Below are 18,212 nucleotides of genomic sequence, written 5' to 3'. Positions count from 1 at the left end.
GTGTGCATGTGTCTATGTGTGTGTGTGTGTTGTGGATAGTGGAGGAGCATGCAGTGTGGAGCAGAGAGTGTGTGTGTGTGTGTGTGTGTGTGTGTGTTGTAGATACAGACGCATGTGTGTGTGTTGCAGATAGTGGAGGAGCACTGCAGTGTGTGTGTGTGTGTGTGTGTGTGTGTGATACAGACATGTGTGTGTGTGTTGTAGATACAGATGTGTGTGTGTGTGTATGTGTGTGTTGCAGATAGTGGAGGAGCACTGCAGTGTGGAGCAGAGTGTGTGTGATACAGACGTGTGTGTGTGCGTGTGATACAGACGCATGTGTGTGTTGCAGATAGTGGAGGAGCACTGCAGTGTGGAGCAGAGTGTGTGTGTGTGTGTGTTGTAGATACAGACGCGTGTATGTGTGATACAGACGTGTGTGCGTGTGTTATAGATACAGACGTGTGTGTGTGTGTGTTGTAGATACAGACGCGTGTGTGTGTGTTTTAGATAGTGGAGGAGCACTGCAGTGTGGAGCAGAGTGTGTGTGTGTGATACAGACGCGTGTGTGTGTTGTAGATATAGATGCGTGTGTGTGTGTGTGCTGTAGATACAGACGTGCGTGCGTGTGTGTTGTAGATACAGACACGTGTGTGTGTTGTAGATAGTGGAGGAGCACTGCAGTGTGGAGCAGAGTGTGTGTGTGTGATATAGACGCGTGTGTGTGTGTTGCAGATAGTGGAGGAGCACTGCAGTGTGGAGCAGAGTGTGTGTGTGTGTGATACAGACGCGTGTGTGTGTTGTAGATATAGATGCGTGTGTGTGTGTGTGCTGTAGATACAGACGTGCGTGCGTGTGTGTTGTAGATACAGACACGTGTGTGTGTTGTAGATAGTGGAGGAGCACTGCAGTGTGGAGCAGAGTGTGTGTGATACAGACGTGTGTGTGTGTTGCAGATAGTGGAGGAGCACTGCAGTGTGGAGCAGAGTGTGTGTGTGTGATACAGACGTGTGTGTGTGTGTTGCAGATAGTGGAGGAGCACTGCAACGTGGAGCAGAGTGTGTGTGTGTGATACAGACGTGTGTGTGTGTGTGTTGCAGATAGTGGAGGAGCACTGCAGTGTGGAGCAGAGTGTGTGTGTGTGTGTGATACAGACGCGTGGGTGTGTGTTGCAGATAGTGGAGGAGCACTGCAGTGTGGAGCAGAGTGTGTGTGTGTGTGATACAGACGTGTGTGTGTGTTGCAGATAGTGGAGGAGCACTGCAGCGTGGAGCAGAGTGTGTGTGTGTGATACAGACGTGTGTGTGTGTGTGTTGCAGATAGTGGAGGAGCACTGCAGCGTGGAGCAGAGTGTGTGTGTGTGATACAGACGTGTGTGTGTGTTGCAGATAGTGGAGGAGCACTGCAGTGTGGAGCAGAGTGTGTGTGTGTGTGTGTGATACAGACGCGTGTGTGTGTGTTGCAGATAGTGGAGGAGCACTGCAGTGTGGAGCAGAGTGTGTGATACAGTCGTGTGTGTGTGTGTGTGTTGCAGATAGTGGAGGAGCACTGCAGTGTGGAGCAGAGTGTGTGTGTGTGATACAGACGTGTGTGTGTGTTGCAGATAGTGGAGGAGCACTGCAGTGTGGAGCAGAGTGTGTGTGTGTGATACAGACGTGTGTGTGTGTGTTGCAGATAGTGGAGGAGCACTGCAGTGTGTGTGTGTGTGTTGTAGATACAGACGTGTGTGTGTGTGTTGCAGATAGTGGAGGAGCACTGCAGTGTGGAGCAGAGCCGCCGGGCGCAGGCCGAGCCCATCAGCCTGGACAGCTGCCTGCGGGCCTTCACCAGCGAGGAGGAGCTGGGCGAGGACGAGCTGTACTACTGCTCCAAGTGCCACGCCCACCGCCTGGCCACCAAGAAGCTGGACCTGTGGAGGCTGCCGCCCATCCTGGTAAGAGCCCTCCAGCCCTCCAGCCCTCCAGCCCTCCAGCCCCCAGCCGCTGGCCTCTTCGGCCTCTCCGCAAAAACCACGCATTTTAAACCAGCAGAAATGTCACGCATCTGTAGAATTCAGTTATCGTGTGACATCGTCACACCTGGTGTTGATTGGACCACCAGACGAAATGGCAAAATTCATTGCCATAGATATGTTTTCTTTTTTTTGCTCCTCTTCATTGTTTTGGTTTTGACCAATTTTGGACGGGACGCGCGGAATAGATGCGGTTAATTAAGTCACTGAACCGCTTTGCCGGCATCCTAAAATAGTTCCCGCTGTGTCTTCGGGGACCGCGTTTGCAGATCGTTCATCTGAAGCGCTTCCAGTTCGTGAACGGGCGCTGGATCAAGTCTCAGAAGATCGTGAAGTTCCCGCGGGAGAAGTTTGACCCCAGCGCCTTCCTCGCCCCTCGGGAGGCGGAGCGAGGCCAGCCCAGTCTGGGGGAGGAGCCACTGAAGCTGGTGGGCGGAGACGCCGGGAGCACCGCCCCCCTCATTTCTGTGCCCAGCAACGTGAAAGGTGGGGATCAGCTGTCACACTGCCGACCGTTCCAGCTGCTGATACTGCAGTTAACACTAACTTATCGTGTGTGTGTGTGATTACATGATTGTGTGTGTGTGTGTGCATGTGTGTGTGCGCGCGTGTGTGTGCATGTGTGTGTATTTGTATATGTGTGATTACGCATGTGTGTGCCTATGCGTGTGCGCCATTGTGTTTGTGTATGTGACTGCATGTGTGTGTGATTGTGTGTGTGTGTTAACAGGCTTAGGGAAGAAGTCCAGCAGGACCAGCAGCCCTTGCGGCAGCCCCCGGGGCGGGGCGCGGAAGCAGGGCCGCCTGCGCCTGCCCCAGCTGGGCAGCCGGCACCGCCTGTCCAACAGCAAAGAGAGCCTGGACTGCGGCCGGGACGGCGGCAGCGGCGTCGCCACGGAGACCGAGCAGGGCGGGGCCCAGGACGGGGCCTGGCCACCGGAGCCCTCCGGCACCGACTGTGATGTCATAATGGTGAACGGGCTGGGGCCCGACGGTGGCCAGAGCAACGGCCACCCGGAGCCCGGCCTGGAGCTGGACCCCGGCCACCACCACAGAGACGACATCTGCCTGGACCCCATATACAACCTATATGCAATTTCAGTAGGTCCCGCCCTCCCTGTCCTGCGATTGGTTTCTGAGGCTGGTTACACGATACTGATGTGTGTGTATGTGAGGTACAGGAGATACAGACGTGTGTGTGTAGTAGTTAGTGGTTTTGGTTGGTGTGATTGGTTTCTGAGGCTGGTCACGCGGCTCCCCCTGCTGGCTGCTCCTGTGAACTGCAGCCCAGGCTAACCCAGCGGTCTCTCTCCCTGTCTCGCAGTGCCATTCGGGTATCCTGGGGGGAGGCCACTACGTTACATATGCAAAAAACCCCAATGAGAAATGGTACTGTTACAACGACAGCAGCTGCAAGGTACTGCACGCCTTCCTCTCAAAGGACACCCGTGACTACGCATCTGGGTTTGAAATTACACTTTCAGATGCTCTTTTACTTCAAAATTCAGTGCTGAAAGAAAATAGCATTTGAAAATGATGTTTAGCCCAGCTGCTTTCCAAACGATTTCAAGTCATTTTTTTTTGCAACTGCATCAACTGCTATGAGCTGTTAATCTGGTAAAGGTGTTTAAAGCACTCTTTCTTTGTTAATTAATGTTCTATGTTTTATAACTATGAAATGCATATGGATGCAGGTTCAGTTGCATCTCTGAAATTGAATACAGTGCATTTTAGAATATTGAGTATCATATAAGAGAAAGACAAAACAGTTGAATGTACTCTGAACAGATCTGAAAATTTTAAAATGCATTTTAGGTAAACCTGTATATTTTCAGGTTTATTTCTGAATTCAAACAGTGCTTTTGAAACTACTGAATTCCAAACACATTCCTAAAAATAATTTGACAGTTTTATTTTAAAAAAATTTGAAGTCACAAACAGTCTCTGTGACCTCCACAGGAAGTCCACTCGGAGGAGATTGACACAGACTCCGCCTACATCCTGTTCTACGAGCAGCAGGGCGTGGACTACTCCCAGTTTCTGCCGAGGACGGACGGCAAAAAGATGGCCGACACCAGTAGCATGGACGAGGACTTTGAGTCCGACTACAGGAAGTACTGCGTGCTGCAGTGACGAGACGCTCTTCCTGCCCTCCGCCCCGCCCTGCCCCGCCCCGCCTGGCCCCGCCCGCTCTCCGCCCCGGATGTTCGCCGTGACGCCCAGGCGCACAGCTGTGGAACACAAGCACAAAGCGGGGCGGCGGGATAGCGGGAGAGAGCGCTCCTCCGCTGCAGCTGCTGTTCTCTGGAAGGCGGTACTCCTGCACCGCTTTGGGCGCCTCTCTCTCTCTCTCTCTCTCTCTCTCTCTTGGAGACGGGACGACGAGGCTTTGCGTTGCGGTTGCCAAATCGAACAAATGACCCCCCCCCCCCCTGCTAAGAGCACTAACTGGAACGAGGCCAGCGTAGGCATCAGCCTGACTCTACTGATCTGAAAAAGCCGCCACACTGCTTGCCTGAAAGCGCATGGCGTACTGGTGCGCGCAGTATGAGATGCGTACACACTGACATTCATACATACAGTACTTACATGCATATTTGTTGCACTAGGATGCATACAAACACAGCACTAACATGCATACATGTACAGCACTGACATGCACATACGCAGTACTGACATGCATACGTGTTCAGCACTGACATGCACATACGCAGTACTGACATGCATACGTGTACAGCACTGACATGCACATACACAGTACTGACATGCATACGTGTACAGTACTGACATGCACATACACAGTACTGACATGCATACGTGTACAGTACTGACATGCACATACACAGTATTGACATGCATATATGCAGTACTGACCTTCACTCTCGCACCATATTTCTGGATGAGCTCATTTGCCACACTTTGATGTCAAAGACGTTTTTTTTTCCTGCAGGCTGGGTGCCTGCGGCCATTTGAATGTGTCCAAAAAACCCTGGCCATGTCTGCTATGAGGTGTCTGTCAGTCAATTTGATAGACAGTCAGATAAACTGAAAACGATCACATGATCAAAAGGCTCAAAGAGCTAAACGATGTTGTGTGATACTGTCAGTAGAAAACCTCATACGCTACCTCAGTTCATTTCTGTTGTTGTTGCTCGTGGCAATGGTAACGTTCCGAAATTCGAAGCGCAACTCCGCTCGACAGTGTTACCGTTTCGTATTCTCCCCGAAATATTTTCCCCTATTGCCCCACACGCCTCCCTCTTGCCCTACCCAGGGGTATGTCAGTATGTGTCAGCTTCACTAATGAAATGAACGCGTCTGTGTGAACGAGAGGTTCATAGATTTTAACTCAGCAACTGCCGAAAACCGGGGGCATTTTTACGCCTGAAACTGGACACCGTATCACGTGTATTTGTAGCATTGAGCAAACCGGGTATGCGTTTTATCGTCTTTTTTTTTTTTAAATTGAAAGTTTAAGTTATCGTTCGGTTTGTTGTCATGATTGGTGCCATACGGAGTGTTTCAAAAAGATGGAGACCGTTAAAAGTATATATATTTTATTAGCTCATTTCTTCCCCTTTGTATTTATTTTTATAGCTGTTTGTTAGGTTGTCGTGTACGGGATTTGTCTGAAAGCACCCGTAATTATCTTCTATTACACAATGACCCGTGTCACAAAACAGCCATTTTTTTTTTACACCCTTTGTTGAAAATCCACTATCGTCATCTCAGCTATGATTAGAACCTAATAACCCCATCAAAATGATAATTTATACATTAATGACATCCCAAAGGCTTTATGACTGATGTTTTCATAATCAGATTTTCAGAGGAGAAGATGATCTGTTTGAAAAAAAAAAAAAATTATAATTACAAAACCGAATTAAATTTTTTTTTTTTGAAATTGACATTTAATGCAGACCAGCTTTTCTGATGAACGTGGTGTTTGTTGTTATGTTGAGCTAATGGAAAAGCTCACCTTGTCAAGCCAAAGTATTTTTCCGCAGAATCTCGACAGCGAGTGTGTTTGTGTGCTTTAGAGACGAGTGAGTGCGGTCCGTGAGGAAGCGTGTTGTGAGATGAACTGTGTTTTCCGTTAGCTTAGCTTCATTACCCTAATACTGTGTCCAGCTGCTGCGCATCGCGCGCGAACATCGCCCCCGCGCCCGCGAACCACTGTGTGGGGCGGGGCTCGTGAAAGGCTCTGCCGGCTATTAATTGGAGCAGAGCCGTCCAATCCTGGACCTGGAGATCAGTCTGGAGGGTTTTAGGGGGGACGCCCGTCGACCAGCAACCGATAGCCACCTGGAGAAAGAGGGTATTTAAATGTCCCATCCGGTCGGCGACTGAGCGGTTGGAAGTGGGGACCTTTGACCGGAGAGCAGGGACTGCGCGTGTGTGCTGCGAGCAGTACTGAGCTACTGAATCCCCCTCCGCCGCGGTTCGACGCGTCCCCTCGCACAGTAACGTGTTCGCAGAGCGGTCGGGCAGAAGTGGATTGTGGGTAGGAGGGGTGCTCTCCCGCGCTGGACGCCGTGTGGGAGCCCTGCAGGGGGCGGGGCTAGCCTGACGCCGCCAGACCGCTTACCTGCTCACCTGCAGCGTACAGCGACCTCGTCGCCCGAATTAAACACCAGTTCACTTAAACTAACCCGCTTCGGAGTGAAACCACTGAATGTAGAAAAATGTAAAACCTAAAAATGAAAAGTATTAAAGGACGTGGAAAGGGAAGAAGACGAGAAGCGGAGCCGTGTGGAGTACAAACTACCCCCCCCCCCCCACACACACAAACCTTCACCCCCGTCATTAGGGGGCGACGGCTGTGTGGGATCGGTACCTGTGGGCGTGTCTCCCGTTAACTTCACCTGAACAAGAAACGACCGCCGCCGGTCTTATGACCTCGTGCACCGGCGAGAACCCAGACGGCTTTCGCTTTATTTTTAAAACACTCGTTTGAAGCGTTCTGAAGCGTTTATGCTGTTAATACAAGGAATACACTGGCACTTTCAGCCAGACCCCCCGGGTGTGTTGTCAGGTAGTGCGATGTACTACTGAGCTGTTTGTCTTTTTTTGTCCGTTTTGCTGTAAACTTTTTTTTCCTTTTTTTGTTAAATTAATTCTGAGATGTATTAATTTAATCAACTTTATTTTGTAAAGTGTCTAAAGAGTAAAAATGACATTGCACTGACAGAAAAAAAATGTACATAAAGTGTTTTGTAAATAAAATGACGTATCGAGAAATGAACTGTAAAAATGCACTTGTAGCTGTAAATTGAGTGATTCTGTTTATCTGTAACAATTATTCAAGCAACAAATGAAAATGAGGCAGATGCAATTAAACCCCTTCTCCAGCAGCTGCGGGCTTGGTGTTGTGATGTCATAGTTTGGGTGGGCGGAGCTACGGGCTTGGTGTTGTGATGTCATAGTGTGGGTGGGCGGAGCTACGGGCTTGGTGTTGTGATGTCATAGTGTGGGTGGGCGGGCTCTGTCATACAGCACAGTCACAAGAACACTTGCTGTAAAACACACAAATTAGGGCAGCAGTGTAATGTAATAGGTGGTAAGGTGTTGGTCCCAGGTTCGATTCCCCGGTAAGGGCACTGCCGTTGTACCCTTGAGCAAGGTAATTAACCTGCATTGCTTCAGTATGTCTAGCTGTGTAAATGGATACAACGTAAATGCTATGTAAAAAAAAAAAAAAAAAGTTGTGGATAAGAGCGTCTGCTAAATGCCTGTAATTTCATGTAAACACAGGGTGTCTCAATACCAAGAATGTGAAGTCCGGACTTGCATTCTTGCTCTTGGAACAGGACTTGGGTCATTAAATATGATGTGACACAAGTTCACAAGACCACAAGAATGCACAAGTACAGACACTGAGAAACACCCAGAGTAAAAAATCCTTCTGAGATACTGTATTTAATATATTGACATGCTTAGCGGTGTTTCCAATAAGGGGTTGACTCGTACAAATGACACCAGTTCCAGAAACAGACCAGAATCGCAAGGCAAAAGGTTTTGTGCCAGCAACAGTCTTTGCACTGACGCCAGCCACAGTTGTCACTGGCACGGTCAGGTTTTGGTCCTGTGTTGTGGGGCCAATCCATACATTATAACAGTGTTTTAACAGAATGAGCCATCCAGCAACCCCAAACTACGCAGTTTAAATGAAAATGGACAGCTGGTGCAAATGACATTAACCAAGTACACCAACTCGACCACATACAGGATTCAAGCACAACCTACCGGTGACAAGTCTTCACATGCTGCCAAATCGCTGCTGTTGCGTTTTACTGCTCATTTCATTCGCCAGTTTGACAATCCAGCCGCGTCGCAGTCATCAGCAGGCCGGTCGAGGGCCGTGTGTACAGTACGGTAAGACTTACATAAGCGAAGTTAGCTTTGGGTGATAGCCAGGAGTATGGATGTAGGGTTCACGGTAAGGTACTTCAATTTCTTAAAAATAAGCCCTATGGTCTGAAACGAGATTTCTCACACTCATTGCAACCACTGAAGTCCACAGCACAGCCAGCTATTAAAATCCACTATAATCTTGTCGCGGATAAATATTCTGATGGGCTTTCGGTCTGTAGGCTAACTGTGGTCTGCACGTGTGTGTAGGCTATTGGTGTTGTATCCTTACTGAAATACGTTCTGTTTGCATGCTTCAGTGCAGTTGGTAGTGTTTGGCCATTCAGGTTGTTTTCATACGTTAATTAGAAGATACACTTATACTGCAACTGAACTTGTTCATATTTGTATCTCCAAGGCAAATACGTTGCTTTTGCAGGCGAGCGTGAGATAGTGACATCAGGGCTGCCAAATTCTAAAAATCCAAGATTGCTCATGCTAAATTACGCGAAAACTTGATATGGTTCGCTTTCACGATTTAACACGCAACCAGATTGCGTAATGTGGGGTACTACGCGACGATACTCGGCTAAAGTTACATTAATTACCACTATTGAAATAGGCCTACGACACCAAAGTCTTCTCGACTGCTCGCCGCGTCGCGGAAACTACTTTCTGCAAACGGTCACAATGGTCATCAGACTAACTCATATTTCTAATATAACTCACATACACCTGATCCCAAAGGTTGTCAGAAATGCACCTCCCCCGGACCCGCCTTCAATTCATCAAACGAGTGCTCCGAAGTCCAATGAGAGCAAGGCTACACCACGCTATTCCATGGCACGCCCTGTTTATGCCTACTCTGTCCGTGAAACTCGGTTTGCTACTATATGCTACCGAAAGCTAATCGGAATTGGCTGGTTTTGTTGAGTGTTTCTCGACTCTGAAACGCAATTGCCTAAGATCGCTTTCCGAACCTTACCTCCTTTCCCGAGGACCACTTCGTTCACAATGTGCACTCGTATCTTGGAGCTTATCTTTTTCTTTTATTTTGCCTCACATATCCCAATCACGCTGTTTATTGATCTCCAAGCATTGCTACCGGAACATGTTTATCCGCAACCCGTAAGTAGCGTGACTTTAACAAACTGAAAACAACATAAGCATTTCTGTTGGGCTCGTCTCCACTGAATAAAAGCAAATGTTAATTCAGTATAGACCAATCAGTTGTGTGTTGTGCGCAATATTTTGTTGGCTAGTGTATCAAGTTACCCTGGGAACGAACAAACAATGTTAAAGTGATAGCCTTTATAATGAAAACAACGAGCTTGCATTTACGTCACTTGATCTATTCTTCATTGGCATAATTTACACAAATCTGTGGGTGTCAGACGTGTATGATAATACCTCTTACATTTCTCGCAGCTGAAAGATTTGTTGCACTGGTATGCCGCTGAGTTCAAGGACCCGATGGTGCTGGAGCCCCCGGTTTGGTTCAAGTCATTCATTTTATGCGAGGCACTGGTGCAAATGCCGTTCTTTCCTGTTGCGACATACGCATTCTATAAAGGTCAGTGGTCCACTACCGACGTACAGCAATTAACATTTGCATTAACGACCTTTGGTCCAGGCGAATGGTTAGTGCCATCAGTTAGCCCCCTCGTGTTCTCGCATGGTCAGTCCTCCACCAGCTAGAGGTCGCGATAGTCTCTCCGTCAAGCACCTTCTCAAACAATTGTCCCATTTTGACCACCAGTCTATTTTCATACGGTCTATGCCACCAGTAGTGCAAGATGTGAGTGTTTGCCTCTTGATTAAGCCTAGACGATGATTGACAGCAGTATTTACAAGCTACACTCACGTGTTAAATTCAATTCGATTACTTGCTACCATGAATATGGTAGCGTATTCCAAACGTTGTACAGGTGCATGATAGGTTTTTTCAAAGCAGTGAGAAGTACATTAAAAATGGGAGCAATTATATAGTGTTTATCTTGCACAAAAAAATTAATGATTCGTGAAACTGGTCTTCAATTGCGACTTTTAGAGGAATCAGGTGTCTTAGTGCTGGGCTAAAACAAGAAACTGCCCTGTTCAGATAAGATTGATACTTTATTTGGATGCACTTTTCTATTTACTGCTGTGATTGCTCAATCCTGGGGTGCGTCCCAATAGGCCTGCTCCAAAAATGTATCCTCCTTTCCTCCACCGCCACCTAGTCTCCTCCGTGCCCAGGAGTATGATCCTTGTGTCCTCCCGGGGGAGACGAGCGAAGCGGCCTCAAACTCGACTCCGCCCCCTCCAACCGGCGAAGGAAGTGACCGTGCACTCTTCCCTCTTTCAGGTGGCTGCAGGTGGATCAGAACGCCCGCCATCATCTACTCCGCCCACGTCGCCACCACCCTAATCCCCATCCTTTCCTACGTCCTGTTCCACGAGTTCCCTGCTACCCCCCACCCGGGACCCCAGACCCTCGAAGAGCGCTTCACATTGATTACCATCTATGCCCCCTACCTGCTGGTACCCATAATGCTCCTCTTCACCATGCTGTTCAGCCCGGTGTACAATCCTGCCCCGCAGGCCAAGGAGAGCAAGAAGCTCCAGTAAGGACCAAGTAATCTTTACCCGTTTTGGGTGTGAGATCACAAATATATGATAATGTTGCTAATGGAACATTCTGATGATGTAACAATCACTACTGGTAATTGAAGGCAATGGAGTTCTAGAACACTGACTTACAATAATAAAAATTAAAAAAGACATTCCAGAAAAGCTGCTCTTCGAAGGGATAAGAAGGCATCTCTGAGCTAAGCTGCTAAGTCCCGCTCTAGAAGGGCACAGGGCTGAGGGCCTATGAGGATGTGTTTACACATCCTGCACTGAAGCAGCCTAAGGGTTTAATGTGGAGAAATCAGTACCAGTCCTTCTCTCATTAGGCCTGGCCCCATGCTCATAAAGCACCTCACAGTAGGACTGCTGATCTGGGATCAGTTTGACATTTTAGCTCATAATGGGCGAGCCTAGGACATGGATAGGGGAAATACGATCTTAGATCAGCAGTCCTCCTCAGAGAAATTTCATTTAAAAAGAAAGGGACCTTGGTTTTGGCACAGTCTCACAGGACCAGTAAGAGATTGCTTAGACTTACAGGTACAACACAGTCAGGTCCACCTGTAGAAATAGGACACCAGGCATTGGTGTGTTTTCCAGGTTTTCTAATAAAATAAAATGTGAAATATTTGTGTGAAATTAACCTGTCCTGAATTTCTTTCCATATATTGCCATACATATTATCTTTTATGTAAAGTGTTGTTGATTCTTGTATTATTATATGAAATACATTTATGTAGTTAATTTTCTAGTCTGCTTTGTTTATAGGTTATGTCCATTTTATTTGGTTATGTACTTTGTGTGTGTATGTATCTGTTTGTGTGCGAGTGTGTGGATGTGTTTGTATGTATGATAAATGTACATTTATATAATGCATGCCTTTAGAGTGTTTTTCTAATTTTTTAACTATAAGCCCTAAGGGTTTTTTAATTTCTATTTGTAGAATATATGTGCGTGTGTGTGGTGTGTGCGAACGCACGCAAGTGTTTTACTATAAAAGGATATAGATTTCCCTTTTTTGAGCATGAGATATAGCACATTACTTGTATCGGCTCATTTTGTTTTGCTCAGCTTCATCAAGGCCTGTGAATAATTTTAGAGAGCGCTGAATATATTTGGAAATGCACGCACACCACCATAAAAAGGTCTATTCTGAAATGGGGAACTGGTCAATGTTTCCTGTAAGTGAAACAGAGGTACAGTATACATCACAGTGCATGCTAGTCAAGTAGAAATGCTTCTGCCCTCTGTTCAGCTGTGCACACCATGGAGGGGCTACAAAAGTGAACTCAGTTTTATTTCCTGCACCAGCTGTCCACAGGATGAGTAAAATGTTCAATTTTTTAAGATGTTAATGACACAAATAGTCAGAATTTATTTGGGATGTATTTTGCATCCTCTTCAGAGACAGTGGAACGGACGACACATCAAATGAATCCAGAAAAATTAAGGAGGAGGCTGACTTTGGTTAATAGTCCTACGGGCAAGTGTACAAAAAAAACCTGGAATCCAGCATGACCAGATGGGAGTCTAACTTGCTTCAAGTCCTTAGAGAATACAGCATGACCCCATGAACGTTAAATATTCAGTATATTTAAAATCATGCATCGCTATTTAAAATACTGATACATGATCGATCAATCAATATATACAGCGCCATGCAACTACTGTATCTTTCATTACAAAATAGAAAATGTAATAAAAGCTATCTATACAGAGTAAAAATATAAATATAGTATATAAATAACAAATAATTTCATAGATAAATAGATTTTTTTTCTCCATTTTTCTAATTTAACTAGTGGTGGGAGAAGATATGCATCCACACGCACAGGATCTAACACAGTCTTGCAGATTTCTCAAAGACCCCATAGAGAGCGATAAGCATCTCCCCTCATGGCTTTCAGGGGCAAGCGCTTATGCTGTGGATGATGCAAAAGTGACCTTTGAACTGCTCAAGGAGTCCATATTCCTGGTGCTTTTTCAGAGTTGTTGGGGGTGGAGCTCTTCGTGTTGTACCCTTGTTTTTATTGACAAGTGAGTGGTTCCCACGGTACCCTGTCCACCTCCAAAGGTGCCACAGGCTCCGCCCCTGTGCAAGCAGGTCCCGCCTCCCTGCACAGCGCCTCATCACTTCTGCAGAATGAACTGATCGATGAACTCGCTCTGCTCCGCCTCCACCTTGGACAGCGCGTCGTACTCGATCCTGTACCTGCCGGGAATGAAAGAATGACAGACAGACAGGCAGTCACACAGACAGTCATGCATGCCGAAGTGCCCGATACAGACAGGTTGTTGCTTGGCTACACTGTCCGAGCGGCAATGTAGTATAACGGGTAAGGAACTGGTCTTCTAACCTAAAGGTCACAGGATCAATTCGTTGTACCCTTGAGCAAGGTACTTAACCTGCATTGCTTCAGTATATATTCAGCTGTATAAATGGATGCAATGTAGTAAATGCTATGTAAAAGTTGTGTTAGTCGCTCTGTAATGGCTGACTGACCTCTCCAGCTGCATCTTCTTCTCAGTGATCAGAGCCTGGAGCTGCTGCTGCTGGCTCTCCCTCTGCTTGGCCACGGATTTCAGCAGGTTCCGCGCTCCTATAGCCTGAGGGGGGGGGGGGGGGGCAGCAGGGCACCACACACATGTTCAGCCTATCACAGTCAGCCTGCATCAGGGCGTGGCCCCTCAGAAGGGGTTCATGTCCCTTTTTGGTTTCGTTGGGGGGGGGGGTCCCATTACTGTGCACGCCACACCTCCTTTCCTCCACTCCCCGACTACCACTCGTCTCCCACCTGGAAGTATGTGGAGGAAAGGAGGGGAGCAGACGAGTCTGAAGCTGCTTCGCCTATAGTGTTCAGTGCGCTTCGCTCGCCTCCTCCAATATTGGGACACTGGAGGGAGGGAGGACACGAAGACCGGTTTCTGGGGCACCGAGGAGACGAGGTGGCAGTGGGGGGAAGGGAGGATACATACGAGCATTGGGACACACCCACTGTGTGAGCGCAGGCCACTGGTCCTACCTTCATTTTCTCAGTCTCCGCCTCCTTCGCCAGCTCATCCACCAGGTCAATGAGGTCGCCCACAATCTTCTGGAACTGCCCGATTTCTGTCGACGCAGCACAGAAGTCACCAAGAGCAGGGGCACAGGCACTAAGTAAACGTCTTAAAATGTATTAAAACGAAAAGGGTACTGAAGTGAACACCCTTAACGCAAATACGGCGGTAGCTGTGGCATTTAAACTGTGGGTAATTTACTTACTTCTATACTTGAAGTGATACAGGGTTTTCCCTCCTAAATTTTTAGGTGCACTGCCTTTATCCTGAACAACAGCAGTGCGTGAACATAACAGTGTCACTTACGTCTTACATGCTTACGTCAAGACGAGTTCTCCACTGCCTCCGGACGAGCGAGATAATGAGATGCTAATGCTCGCTGCCGAATCAAAACAAGCGAGATGGTCCTGCGCCACAGCTAACTGGACATAAAACTCTCCCTGGCTTGGTGTCCCTGATACACTAAGGTTTCCAAAAGTATGTGGACGCCCATTCAAATTTGTGGTTTCAGCTACTTTAGCCACACCCATTGCTAACAGGTGCATAAAATTAAGCATAAGCACACAGCCATGCAATCACCATTGACAAACATTGGCAGAAGAACGGGTTGTACTGAACGGCTCAGTGACTTTCAATGTGGCACTGTGATAGGATGCCACCTTTCTAACAAGTCAGTTTGTCAAATGTCTCCCCTGCTACAGCTGCCCCAGTCAACTGTAAGTGCTGTTATTGTGAAGTGGAAAAGTATAGGAGCAACAACAGCTCAGGTCACACAAGCTCACAGAATTGGACTGCCGAGTGCTGAAGCATGTGGCGCATTACATCATCTGTCCTCAGCTGCAACACTCACTACAGAGTTCCAACTCTGGAGCAGTAGAAATGCGTTCTCTGGAGTGAAGAATCATGCTTCATTATCTGGCAGTCAGCAAGGGGGGGGGGTTCGAATGAGATGTTCAACAAGTATATATAGTATGGGTGTGATGTTCAGGTGTCCACATACTTTTGGAAATACGGTGTATGACCATTTTGGTGCCTCAAGCCGCACTCACTGTCGACAAACTCTTTGCATTCCTCCTTCAGCTCAGTGGTCTTCTGGGCCACCTCGGGCTCGAGCACGCGCAGCTTGTTGAGCTCATCAAAATGAAGACAAGCCTCCGCGAGCGGATCTTTCGCCATGGCAACAGGGCTGGTCCCTGGGAAGTGCGCTTAGGAAATCAACTGAAACACACCGAATATCGAGTTATTGTAGCGTTAAATATCTGTATACCCAGTGCACACTTCCTGTTCACTATGAGAACTATTGAGTACTTCGTCCCTGCTTATATCAAATATGAGTCTCAAAAAGATTGTGCTGTAATTGTGCAGGGATGGGGTGATCTGGGGTGGTGGGGCCAATGTGAGATCTTTTCATGGGGCTCAAAATCCCTGTCACGGATATTGCACGTGGAACTTTGACAGTGGCACCGGTACAATGACAAATACAAAACGTTCAGTCGAGCAGTACATTTTGCCAATTTCGCAACAAATCCATTGCTAACTAGACAATCTAATGTTAACTGCGAAGTTAGCAAGCTAACACTGACCATTTTCACAAAACTGTAATAGACTTCACCAACTGTGGTTAGATAGCTAGGGATTCTATCTAGTAATATTATACTACGATAATACAATCTAATAATATAACATAAAACAGTTCGCTAACGTTGTCTGGCTATAGTTTGCAATATCTCTGATAAAACTAAAGCCAACTAGTCAGCTACCGTTACAATGATGTGGCACCAGAGACCGGTGTGGCACCAAACACCTGGAAATCTGCTAGTTTTCCCGGCAAGGTAACATTAGCTATCTTGCTAACAGGACATACCGTAGCAAACTGGATGGCTGATTCGGTAAACTGGTTATGGCATTACTGTAACGTTAATAGCATGTATATAAGGTATTCACCCACCTTTCTTAAACTAATAAATCGTGAAATGCCAGTATTATCTGCAGGTACTGCTTCCAGTCCTTCCTCGGATTCCTGTTTATGTGGCTGCCAAGGAAACTATAATCTGCTCCCCTCCTTCATCAGCGAAACCATTATGGGGTGCTCACCATTTCATTGTTAAATTATTCTGCTAGTTATTCTCTTGCTTTTTAAAAAATGCTAAACGTTTATTTGTAGATTGTTCATAGATCACACTATATTTAGCAAATTTAGCGATGTATATTTTTTCTGCCCAAGAATGTTTGTTAATGAACTAAACCTTTTTCTCAGGAAAATGGTTGAAACCTGTGTGAGGCTGTACCAAAACCTGTAGAGGGGTATTCCCACAGGAACAGAAAGAGTAACCCTATTTAGTCTAATTCATTTTTTTTTAACTGTTCACCTTTTTAATAATAGTCCACATACCTTTTTCAGTTAACATGCCGTTACACAATATAATCAAGCTCATTTGCGTTCTTAACGTGAGAATTTGTTGTTGTCTTGTGGGAATTGTAGTTTGTTAACTTTCTGGAGGCTTTGAATCCCGAACAAGAAGGACTACAAAACCCCGAATTCCTGCTGATCTCTGTGCGCGTTTACTTTCGTGTTAAGTAATGACGTCTGAGTTTTAAGATCGCGTTTGTTAGCAAGTAAACTATATGCATGGTTCTGAAGAATTTCGGATACGTCAATTATAAGCGAGCCATCTTCGTACAGTGGGTAAGTATTGGACATTCGGATTAATTTTAGTATCTTTAGCCAGCTGAGCACGTTAGTCTAGACTCTAGAGAGCTCAGTTATACAAATCTACTTGCTAAACGTGAGTAACGTTATGCCTGTGGGAGTGTGGGTGGTAGCTCGCGGGCAGTTTAGCGATAAATAACTTGCTAGGTAGACGGAATTAACTACCAACCAAACAGTATGATCGTTAAAAGTTGATAAACTTCGTACCCGACTAGTAATGGCAAAACTTTGAATTTCCTGTGGGACGGAGAACTTCTGGACACTTTCCTTCTTTGTTTGGGAGCATTAGCTAGTAGTTTTTCATTCACATTGGCTAGTAATGTTCAGTCAAACTGGCTAACGAAAACGGCATAATTGACTAGCTTTGTTTGGCTCAGCTTTCATATTAGTTTGTAAAATGTCAGACAAGTAATGACATTGCTAGCTAGCAATACAGAGTGAATTTTTATTCATAATGACAGACCTTTCACGTGCATTTTTTATTTAGCGAGTTAATGTTACTTAACTAATAATATATGTAATCATACCATACTAACTTACACTGTAGTCAAATATAACGATAGATCTTCGCGGACATATAAAGACTAGCGGAGGTCAGTGCTTAGATAATCTCTGCATTCCCATAACCCTTTAGGTCGACCGATTAGGTCACATCACATTCTTGTCATATCGGTAAAAAACAAAATGAATTACGGATTGTGAAGCTCAATAAGTTCAGTGTGGTCGCATAGGTAGCTGACTAATCTCATTATCTATCTTTGCTGTCTTCGTTCGTAATCATCGCGAAGTTAGTAAATTATTCACGTATATCCTCGTTTAGTATCGGTGTATATACCATTATGGAATGCACATGAGCAGCCACAGTGATACCAAAATATAGACTATTAATGACAAGGTCCTGTCCGCTGTGACGTTATAAATGTGTAATGAATGTGCATGTCAATAGTTTTCTTTATCTCTGGAGCAGACGCCTATCGTTGTCAAAGCCAAGTCAACACATACCAAATACATTTCTAATTATTCATACGCTTCACCAATTAGACCTCCCAGCTATAAGTTGAATGGTACAATAGGGCTTCGCATTTACTTGATTTGCATCAGATTTTTAAAGGGTCAATCTAGTCTAGTGGCTAAATTTCATAACAACACTACTAAGCCTGGCCAATTCTGACGGTAGTTTTTAAACTTAACTAAAATGATGCACGTAGTATGTATTATATCTCATCAAGTCATTACTAGACAGAGATTTTGTTACATTATGCCAGCAGTATGAACTGTTGGGTTTCTTTTGGGTAAAAATAAATAAATAAACTAACTGTAAATACAGTGACAATCATTGTCTCATACTGGCTCCCAACAGAGGAAATGATGACATCTGATTGACATCAGCCTTGTTACCAGGCAACCCCATTTAGGGTTAACAAGCACTATTTTAGTCTCTTTTAATTCTGGAGCAAAAGGCCGCTTGTTTGTTCAGTGTGATTTAATGTC

The 18,212-nt window shown here is 46.0% G+C and overlaps 3 protein-coding genes across 6 annotated transcripts in view; 2 read left to right on the top strand and 1 right to left on the bottom strand.

Moving 5' to 3' along the window:
- The window catches only part of usp32 (ubiquitin specific peptidase 32), a 51,119-nt gene extending 43,775 nt beyond the window's left edge, over positions 1-7,344 (top strand). For 2 of the 4 annotated variants that reach the window (XM_035385496.1, XM_035385495.1), the window contains 5 exons: positions 1,721-1,912; positions 2,260-2,476; positions 2,721-3,091; positions 3,315-3,407; positions 3,950-7,344. In XM_035385496.1, the coding sequence (XP_035241387.1) occupies positions 1,721-1,912; positions 2,260-2,476; positions 2,721-3,091; positions 3,315-3,407; positions 3,950-4,123 (1,047 nt within the window). In that variant the 3' untranslated portion in view covers positions 4,124-7,344. Of the gene's footprint in view, positions 1-1,006; positions 1,086-1,720; positions 1,913-2,259; positions 2,477-2,720; positions 3,092-3,314; positions 3,408-3,949 lie in introns of those variants that run through there. The other 2 variants (XM_035385497.1, XM_035385498.1) reach the window with 2 other exon arrangements.
- Positions 7,345-9,188: 1,844 nt separating this feature from the next.
- On the top strand, positions 9,189-11,593 carry tmem97 (transmembrane protein 97). The gene is made up of 3 exons (XM_035384194.1): positions 9,189-9,469; positions 9,770-9,914; positions 10,689-11,593. The coding sequence occupies exons 1-3, from the start codon at positions 9,356-9,358 to the stop codon at positions 10,949-10,951; spliced, it is 522 nt and encodes a 173-aa protein (XP_035240085.1). The 5' UTR covers positions 9,189-9,355; the 3' UTR covers positions 10,952-11,593.
- A 717-nt stretch (positions 11,594-12,310) lies between these two features.
- On the bottom strand, positions 12,311-16,351 carry LOC118210140 (intraflagellar transport protein 20 homolog). The gene is made up of 5 exons (XM_035386047.1): positions 15,960-16,351; positions 15,061-15,229; positions 13,978-14,063; positions 13,458-13,561; positions 12,311-13,166 (listed from the first exon to the last, which is right to left on the bottom strand). Exons 2-5 carry the CDS (start codon positions 15,185-15,187, stop codon positions 13,085-13,087), a joined length of 399 nt encoding a protein of 132 aa, XP_035241938.1. The 5' UTR covers positions 15,188-15,229; positions 15,960-16,351; the 3' UTR covers positions 12,311-13,084.
- Positions 16,352-18,212: the final 1,861 nt, after the last annotated feature.

The sequence above is a fragment of the Anguilla anguilla genome, chromosome 12 (assembly GCF_013347855.1).
Source record: "Anguilla anguilla isolate fAngAng1 chromosome 12, fAngAng1.pri, whole genome shotgun sequence".
Classification (NCBI taxonomy): Eukaryota; Metazoa; Chordata; class Actinopteri; order Anguilliformes; family Anguillidae; genus Anguilla; species Anguilla anguilla.
The sequence above is the reverse complement of the archived record's forward strand: the minus strand, read 5'-3'. Positions and strand labels throughout refer to the sequence as shown.